The sequence below is a fragment of the Myxine glutinosa genome, chromosome 6 (assembly GCF_964187855.1).
Source record: "Myxine glutinosa chromosome 6, kmMyxGlut1.1, whole genome shotgun sequence".
Taxonomy (NCBI): Eukaryota; Metazoa; Chordata; class Myxini; order Myxiniformes; family Myxinidae; genus Myxine; species Myxine glutinosa.
The window spans coordinates 108,994,917-109,004,414 of record NC_136266.1 but is presented as its reverse complement, the minus strand read 5'-3'; the positions used below and the strand labels follow the sequence as shown (position 1 = coordinate 109,004,414).

Sequence of the window (9,498 nt, the reverse complement as noted above, 5' to 3'; positions counted from 1 at the left end):
GCATATATATATATATATAATATTATAATAAAAATGGTAAAAAATCAAACATTTAAACAGCCTTGGACGTGCACCTTGATCCCACGGCCAAGGCACACCGTCCATCAAGACTGTCCCATTAGCATGCACATGCACCTCAACCCTAAGGCTGAAGCACATGGTCAATCAAAACACCACATGCATCCTGACCCCGAAGGGCCAGAATGCATGGTCATACAATTGGACCCCTCCTCCATAGGAGTGAGTCCCCACGACTTCAACACCATGCCGCCCTGACAAGGGCTTATTTTTTTCCCTCATCAGGACAACATACTGCAAATTGTTTATTTGTGACCAATCTAAGCAGTTAATATACACAGGTTGAACCCCCTAACTTGACTAGGAAGCAATCCGTGCCTTGCTTATTCTATACCCATACCCAGCACCCTACTTTTCCTTATTTTAAACTGCATCTGCCAATCATTTATGCAATCAATGAAAGTATCTCGACTTTCCTGAATCCGATCACCTTGCCCCCTCTTTGCATCAACTGCACATTTGTAAACGCCTTCTCTTAACCCCACTGTACAAATCATTGTGATCCCTAAGGTACCCCACTCCTTAATCCTCCCAGCCAGACATCCTCCCATTCACAGCCCTCTTTCCTTCCTCTCACTAAGCCTCTTTTATGATATATGTCTCTTATTTCACTGTGTAGGGTAGGAGGGGAATGGGGAGGATACAAAATCACAGACTGGTCAAACAAGTGGAACATGTCTTTCAATCCTGACAAATCTCACACTCTTACTATGTCTCTCCGAAAAGATCGACTGGACAACCCTCCCATCTACTTTCTCAACAATCCTCTCCAAGAAGTTCTGTCGCTCAAGCTTTTGGGTCTCACTATCTGCCATGATCTTTCTTGGGAAAACCACATTTCCAAGCTGGCCTCCAAAGCCAGTCGCCGACTGGGCATCCTCCGTCGTGCGAAGTCCTTCCTCGGCACACCTGAGCTCCTCACCACATACAAGGCTTTCATCCGCAGCTCAATGGAATACTGTTCTCCCCTATGGGCTGGTCGGTGCTCCTGCCTCACACCTAGCTCGGCTTCACGCTGTCGAAACCAAAGCTTTCAGAATTATTGGAATCTCCCACGATTAAGCTATTTCTGAGGGCCTTTCACTCACTCACCGCAGGCAGGTAGGTGGTCTTTCTGTCTTCTACCGACTCCTCTCCGGCCTTGCACCCCCAGCTCTCTCTGTGCTCTGTCCCCCAAATATTCCTACAGGTCGCACAAGATCTGCCAGCAACCCTCTGATGGTTAAACTGCCGAAATCTCGGCTCTCTGCTCACCTTCACTTTTTCATTCCTCTTTTCTCCCGCCTCTGGAACAAACTCCCTCACTCCCTTCAATCCCACTCGTCCCTCCAGGTCTTTAAAACAGCTGTTCACCACCATCTCTTATCTTCCCCCATCCAAAACCTTGATCTTTTCTACCCCCGCTAATTCACCCCAGATCCACCTTGTTTGAAATTCCAACTTCTTTCCTGGAAGTCCTGGCAGTGTCCATATGTTTTATACCTCTCCCACCCCCCCCCCCCTTCCCATGCCCCCTCCCCAATGCCCTCTCCCTCTCACAGATCTCTCGATGTCTCCATGTCTCTCGGTCCCTGCTCTCAAAATAATGTTGTGTTTGTGTCCTTCCTCCTCTCTCCCCATCTTGTCTACCGCTCCCGATGTTATATGTTTTATGTGTCGGTTTGTCTTTCTGTGTGATTAATGTTCGCTCTTTCACGAGCCTCGATCTTGTATACAAAAAAAAAAAAAAAGCCAGTTTTCCTAGATCCACTTAGCTGCTCTACCAACCATTTCCCTCACCACCCCCAAAATCAGAAACTGCCTCAAAGAATTTCAAAGAAATTTGTTTAAAGGATGTAATCATAAAAATTTTTGAAGAGATATATTTTAGAGTGTGATATCCCTGGCCCATTAGCACAAAAATATATTTTTGGGGAGAATAATAAGCTGGATAATGCTGTTTTTTTTATCGGACTATTTTGCAATTCTGTTATGCAAATGACCTACTTCCATGATTTGCGTGACGTCATGACCACACAACTCATTGACGGACTGTACATCTGCGTTTCATCACAAGTTATTCTAGCATTCAAGATGCTGATGTGCCAAGCTTTTAACTGTTCAAATAGTCAAGAAATTTGCCCACAAAACTCAGAAGTCGTTTTTTTGCATCCCTGACCGGTGAAAAGATCATCAACGATCGTGTGCCTTGTGGTTGAAAAACCTCGGAACAACCAAATTCAACATAAAAATGTATGCTCATTCAAAATATTGTGTTGTTTGCAAAGTAAAGACGACTTCAAGCCATCAGCATTCATATTTCATCAACAGGCTCACGACCTGGGAAACAAGCCTCGGAAATTGCTGAAACACGCTGAAACACGACACGTACCATGTTTGTCGATCATAAAAGTCTGATGTTTTTAGACGGACAGACAGAAATGAACCAATTGCTTATCTGTGCTTTTATCTTCATGCTGTGTAGCTACTACAATGAAAAAAAGATGGCAATGACTAATCAGCCCCGCTCAAGGCCTTCAGGACAATGTACGAACCACAAATAGTCCTTTTCCGATCACACTGATTAGCAAAATACGAGTACATATCAAACTGAAGAGAAAAAAAGTCCTGACTAAGGAAAAGAAAGACGATAATTAGGGAAATGTTGCTTCATTCCGAGGTCTCGACACCAAATTTGCAAATTTTTGCCCCAAATTCGGTTGTGTTGTTGTTAGGTCATGGTAAATATGAACTTGTATATATTTTTAATATCATTAAAATCACCAAGCTTTGGGAAATGTGCTGTCACATGGAATGCGAGTACATCAAGTGCAGGTCAAAGGGAGTAATCAAGGCACAAATCACTGAGTTACCCATTTAACATGCCAGCACAAAGTCCAAATAAATCCTGCTTGGGTTTTCTAAGGTTATAACAACATTCTCATTTGAAATTTGGTGATGGATATACAAATGGTGGATGTGGAGCATCTTAATATGCCAAAGAAACAATGCAGTGTATGGTCCCAGAGAGGACATCCTCAAGAACAAGTTAATGTGGCTACTCCCGAATTGTGAAACTGCATTTTGTGATGAGCTATGCGTTCAATGCCCTCTAGTGATTACATGAAGGTATACTTGAACTGACATTTAGCCATGTCTATTTGTCGAGTACAAGGCCCGTCTTAAAAGGAATGGCTTGGTTTCTATTTACCTTCCAAAGGAAACGCCTCGCCATTTGCACGGTGCCATCGTTTATGCCAGTCTCCTCCATCCTTGCGGGATCATTATGGAGTCCATTAACTGGTCCTTTTAACTCTGATGCGGTGTGGTTGTTTGGAATCCACTCGTGGACTCCTCTTGCAACAGCTTCATCATCTATCTATGGTCTATACCGTATATAAACGGAGCCAAATTGTGTCCATAAGGCTTTATTCTAAAGAGTTTCTGCTGTCGTATAATACAAATGGTACTGTTGGAATGGCAATAATGACAAGAAACATGTCAAGTGGGTGAAAACCCCAATAACGGAAGTTACGAATCCGTAACAATGCAGCAAGACACATGTAACGACATTGTCATCTTGCCTGATCGACTGGTGCAATGCGAGTGTTGCTGATCTTAATGTGGGGAACATTGACTTTAGAAAGCTGTTGCCTTGAGCCTAAAAGAAGGAACTCGGTCTTCTCATCATTTAGTTTTAAATACCTACGATTCATCCAGTCCCAGATATCAGTAAGACAAGCTTCAACTTGTGCGATCAATTTCTCAACTTCCTCGTCTATTGGTGGACATGAGAAATATAATTGTCGTCTGCATATGAATGGGAGTTTAGATTGCGACTCTATAATGTCCTACAGTGATGGTGCATATATATTGAACAACTGAGGGCCTAATACAGAACCCTGTGGAACTGAGAAGTCAAGATGAACTGTTTTGGAAGTGACAACTTGGATACAGATGGCCTGTAATCTACTGGAGAGGAAGGACCTAAGCCACTGTAGAGCTGTCCCACGAATGCCAATCTGCTTTAACATATCCATTAAGAATGCATGATCAACCATATCAAAAGCACTTCTTAAGTCAAGTAAAACTTTGACATCATAAACCAGTTACTCTCCTGTTGTCCATATGGAAAGGATGTCATTTTGCACTCGCAGTAGAACAATCTCAACACTGCATTTCTCTGCAAGCAGACTGAAAGTCATTCTGAAGACGGTTTTCTTTCGGGTGCAATTGGAGACGTACAGAAACAACATGCTCCATAATATTTCCTACCTATTTCAGATTAGCCACAGGACGATAGATTTTTAGTTCCTGGCTGTCAAGATGTGCCTTCTATAGTATTGGCTTGATGAATGCGTGTTGCAGGCTACTGTGAAATACACCAGTTTGAAGAGACCTGTTCACCATGTCAGCAATATAAGGAGCAAAATCATCAACAAACTCTTTGAGCAAATTCGTTGGTATTGGATCGAGGTTACACGATGATGTCGGTGAATTAATGATGACTTTCCTGATCTCATTGATGGTGGTGCAAAGTCAGTCAGGACGGGGGTACAGGGAGAGGCACTTGACTGCACATTTGCACTCCTCATTGATGTCCTGTTATGACATTCATTGTCATGGCGAATGTTGATGACTTTGCTAATAAATAATTCACTGAACTGATCTGCCAGATTCTGATCCGAAAAAGTATCTGGCAAAACAGGTTCATTCTTCCAATGCATGAGTGCGTCAACAATGCAAAAGAGACCTTTTTGGTCTCCTTCACATTCTGCTACAGTCGATGAATAATAGTGCTTCTTGGCCTATGGAATGAGATGTGATACAACTTGGCGTTGTCTGATGTAGAATAAATCAGCATTTGCCTTGGAGTTCCGCCATTTTTGTTCCAGTGTCCTAAGACACCTGGCAGTATGAATGGCGTCGTTCATGCATTGGTTACTGGGTTTGATGACTACTCTTTTTGTCTTCTTTGGTGCAAGTGTATCCAACAAAGCCTGCATAGAGATGGCATACCTGTCTACACATCATTAGATGGAATGCTCTTCATAGTTAATTGTAGACAAACCTTTGTGGACACCTTGGAAAAATTGTTTCTTGTCCATTAACCTCAGTGGGCGTGGACACCTTGGCACTTCCCTGGCAACGATGGCATCAGTAGCTCTACAATCTAGCATGTTTATCTCGTTATTCTGACATATTGCAGTGGAAGGGTTACACTAATTATTTGGCCTTGTTAGGTCTTCTTTACCTTTTATCGCCTGTTTAGCTTGCCAACCAATATGGCGTCCACACATGGGATCTTCAATATAAACAAGAAAAAGCGCAATCAGAGATTGCAAACCCTCGCCAGAATGTATTTTCAGTGGTTTTTAAGGCTTTTGTGTTAAAACAAATATGGCGGCCGAACCACGTGACCGATGACGTCATTATTTTTTCTCCACCAATTTATGCCGACATGGCACTCAATAAATTTCATCTTGATCGGATGAAGTTTTGTACTTGTCGAATTATGACGTCATAATGGAGGCACCTATGACATCATCACTAACATATTTTATTCCCCATGGAGAGTTCTTTACAATGAGCCAGGTCTCAATTTTTTCTATACAGCGCTTTCGGAGATATAGAGGTGCAACGTTTTTCGGTTTTTCCAAGATGGAGGCCGAACCACATGACCTATGACGTCATAATTATCATTAGAAAATTCTACAGGTGGAGTTGCACCTATGGTGAAAATTTACTGTCGATCGGCCAACGGTTGCAGAGAAAATCATTTATTCTGTGTGGACAAACAGACGAACGGACTCGAATGCAATACCCTCTCCTCAGGTGAAGGTAACAAAGTAATGCTACCAGGCAGGTGCTCCAGTTTGACATCCAGCTGATGGATGGCACACTCATGGATGCCTCGCCCTACCTGTGAAACATCAGGGTGACTGTTTATATTTACACTGACATTCAAACCCAGACTAGACAGCTTGATGCACATTACTCATCCTGTTTAGAATATTAAATTATTATTGTATCAGGCTAAACGTCCCCCCAGGACACTGGCATGATCTCATGCTGCACCCTCCACCCATCTCTCCCTCCTCCCCCCACACCTCGCTCCCCCCTCCCACCTCAACTCCTCCTGACCTCTACTAACTGAGTTCACACAAGGAAGGAGGGAGGCTTCCTTCAAATTCAATCTTACTGGTGTTAGGAGGAAAGATCACTGATCGTCCCGAGTTGGGCTAATATTGTTCAACTGTGTCCCTCTGCTTCTGCTTATGGTATTGTAACCATTTTTAACCAAAATACTGGTGAATAAACAGACAATATTCTTCAGTACACCTTTACCAGTGGTTTGTGGAGAGGAAAAGTAGGTTATTTCCACTGTTTCAGCACAAATCTTTGTTATGACGATCCCCAAGAGTTCGCATGAATCATCCAACACCAATGATTGATTCGTCAATGACTCAACATTTTGGTTTCCTTTCAAAGGAATGCAAATTAAACTGGTTTCGTTTTTCTGGCATTCACACAAGAATCTATATATTCTAGCCAATGTATATTAATCTAGAAGGCGAACAGGTAAGATCAGCCATGTCATCGAATCGCTAATGTACAGGATATCAAATGCTAGTTTTGCAATGGCAACGAGAAGGGCATTCCTCCGCCTGGCTGAACAATTTACGTTTTCTATCCACTGATGGGCCAGATCTGGATTTGGACCTGAACCAAAAGCTAATCGGCTTGTTCTTGTCACACACCCAACCTCTCCACCAAACTTCGTCCGAATCTGTCCACAACCTTTTGAGATATCTTGTTCACAGACAAGGGTGGAAACATAACCTCAATCCACCTTCGGTGGCGGAGGTAAACATAGACGGCTCTGGTTTTGTAAAGCTTTCACGGTTTAAAATAATTTGCTGTGAAACAAGACAAACTTTTTCTTTTTTAACAAGCGTTACGCCTCGGTCCCCCGTCGGTGAAGTGATGTGAGTTGACAAAGTGGAAGAACCAAGGCGGCCATCTTGGATTTTGCCGTGGCGACCCAATTTTCAATAGCGTTCTCCCTTATGCGTAGATACACCCACACACCAGATTAGAAGTTAGTAGGTCGTTTATTTTTCAAGATATTTCGCTCACAAGGTTCAAACATACATGGCGGCGGCCATCTTGGATTTTGACGTGGCGACCCAATTTTCAATAGCGTTCTTCCTTATGCCGAGATACACCCACACACCAAATTAGAAGTTGGTACTTCGCTTATTTTTCACGATATTCTGCTCACAAGGTTCAGACATACATGGCATCAGACATACATGGCATCAGACATACATGGCGGCGGCCATCTTGGATTTTGACGTGGGTTGCACCCACACACCAAATTCGAATGCGGTCCTTCGCTTCCGCACGCACGCACACACGCATGCACGCACGCACGCACGGACGGAGGGGAAAACCATAGTCCCCCTTTCGCTCCGCGGTGCGATGGGGGACAATTAAATGCACACCAACAAACTGATTCGCACTTGTCGGTTGTTTGTCCAAATGCAGATAAAGACAACAGCATTATGGTTGGGATTCAACAGCATCTGGAAACCCAGCCAATCTGAGAAGAATTAGTACTCTATTTCATTATCAGATTGTCAATGAAAACCCAGCAGGCTCATTAAGGACCTTCAGAGAAGGAGTAATCTGCCTGACATGTCTGCTCTGGTAACTGAAATTATATCTTCCAACTTTAACTGGAATTTGATAAGGACCTACAGAGCGAGTCGTAAGTCCCAGGACACGGTTTTAGCTGCTTTTACAAGCACCGCAGGTTGGTCGGAGCGATGAAGAGAAGGACAAGTTCTGGTGTGCGATAGAGAAGCTGATAGAAAACGTGAAAGATGAGGAAGTTGTTGTAGTAGGAGGAGACCTAAATGGACATGTGGGAAGGAGTATGGACGGTTTTGAGGGAGTTCATGGGGGGTTACAGATATGGTGTGAGAAATGGAGAAGGTGAAAGGATTTTGGAGTTTGCTGATGGAGCTGATTTGTTGATTTGTAATACTCAGTTCCAGAAAGGGGATAATAAGCTTGTTACATACACGTCAGGTGGGTCGACGACAACCGTTGACGACCTGATGGTGCGTAGGCGAGATAGGGGGCACCTCCGGGACACAAAGGTGATCCCAGGGGAGGAGGCTGTATCACAGTACCACTTGGTTGTCTGCGACATAAGGGTGAAAGGTGCGAGGAGAGCTCGGCGGGTGAAGTATCAACCGAGAATGAAGGTGTGGAGGTTGAAAGAGGTGACAGTAAGGGAGACATTAAAAGAGAGGCTGAGTAGGGTAGAGGATGATGTGGTTGAGCTTGAAAGTGGTTGGATGTCAATGAAAGCTAGTCTGTTGGGAGCCGTTGGTGAGGTATGTGGATGGACAAAAGGACCACCGAGGCACTCGGAAACATGGTGGTGGGATGATGAAGTTGGAAAGAGGATTGACGAGAAGAGGAAGAAGTTCAAGGAGTGGCAGAAGGCGAAGGGTACGGGAGCAGAAACAGCAGAGCATGAAAGTTATAAGGCAGCCAAGAAGGCTGCAAAGAAAGAGGTAGCAAAGGCGCAGGAGGCATGTAGGAAAATGTTCGGAGAACGCTTGGATTCGGAAGAGGGTCAGAGAGCAGTATTCAGGATTGCAAAGCAGATAGCGAAAGAGAGGTGTGATGTGATGGGGGTGAGTTGCTTGAAGGATGAAGTGGGACAAATCGTTGTGGACCCAGATGGAATTAAAGGAAGATGGAAAAGATATATGGAAATGCTGTTGAATACAGAGAATGAATGGGCTGACAACAAAGAGAGTAACCCAGTTTTAGGACCGGCAGAGAAGATAACTGAGAAGGAAGTTGACGAAGCGATAAAAGCAATGAAGAGTAGAAAAGCAGGAGGGCCGACGGGAGTTGTGGGAGATATGTTGAAGGTGGCAGGAAGTTGGGGTGTGAAGAGAATGACAGAGATCTGTAATCTGGCGGTGAAAGAAGGCCGCATTCCAGTGGATTGGGAACTGAGTACCCTCGTCCCTCTATACAAGGGGAAAGGTGACCCTCTGGACTCTGGAATGTGGCTCGTACCGAGCGATAAAGTTATTGGAGCATGGAATGAAGGTATTGGAAAGGGTGTTGGAGAGGAGGATAAGGAAGAAAGTGAAGATCGACGAAATGCAGTTTGGATTTATGCCAGGAAGAGGAACGACAGACGCGCTTTTTATTGTGAGGCAGTTGCAGGAGAAGTACATGGAGAAGAGGAAGAAGTTGTTTCTTGGGTTTGTTGATCTGGAGAAAGCATTCGATAGGGTCCCACGCGAAGTATTGACATGGGCAATGAGGAAGTTAGGAGTGGAGGAATGGTTGATCAGAGTAGTGATGGCAATGTACAAAAGAGCGCACACAGCTGTAAGGACGAAG

The 9,498-nt window shown here is 44.0% G+C and overlaps 1 protein-coding gene across 4 annotated transcripts in view; it reads right to left on the bottom strand.

Moving 5' to 3' along the window:
* The window catches only part of LOC137430170 (nuclear receptor corepressor 1), a 52,598-nt gene that overhangs the window by 5,671 nt on the left and 37,429 nt on the right, over window positions 1–9,498 (bottom strand). For 3 of the 4 annotated variants that reach the window (XM_078780358.1, XM_078780357.1, XM_078780359.1), the window contains exon 6: window positions 5,882–5,980. The exons of the other annotated variant lie outside the window; for it this stretch is intronic. In XM_078780358.1, the coding sequence (XP_078636484.1) occupies window positions 5,882–5,980 (99 nt within the window). The remainder of the gene's footprint in view (window positions 1–5,881; window positions 5,981–9,498) is intronic. 4 annotated transcript variants of the gene reach the window in all.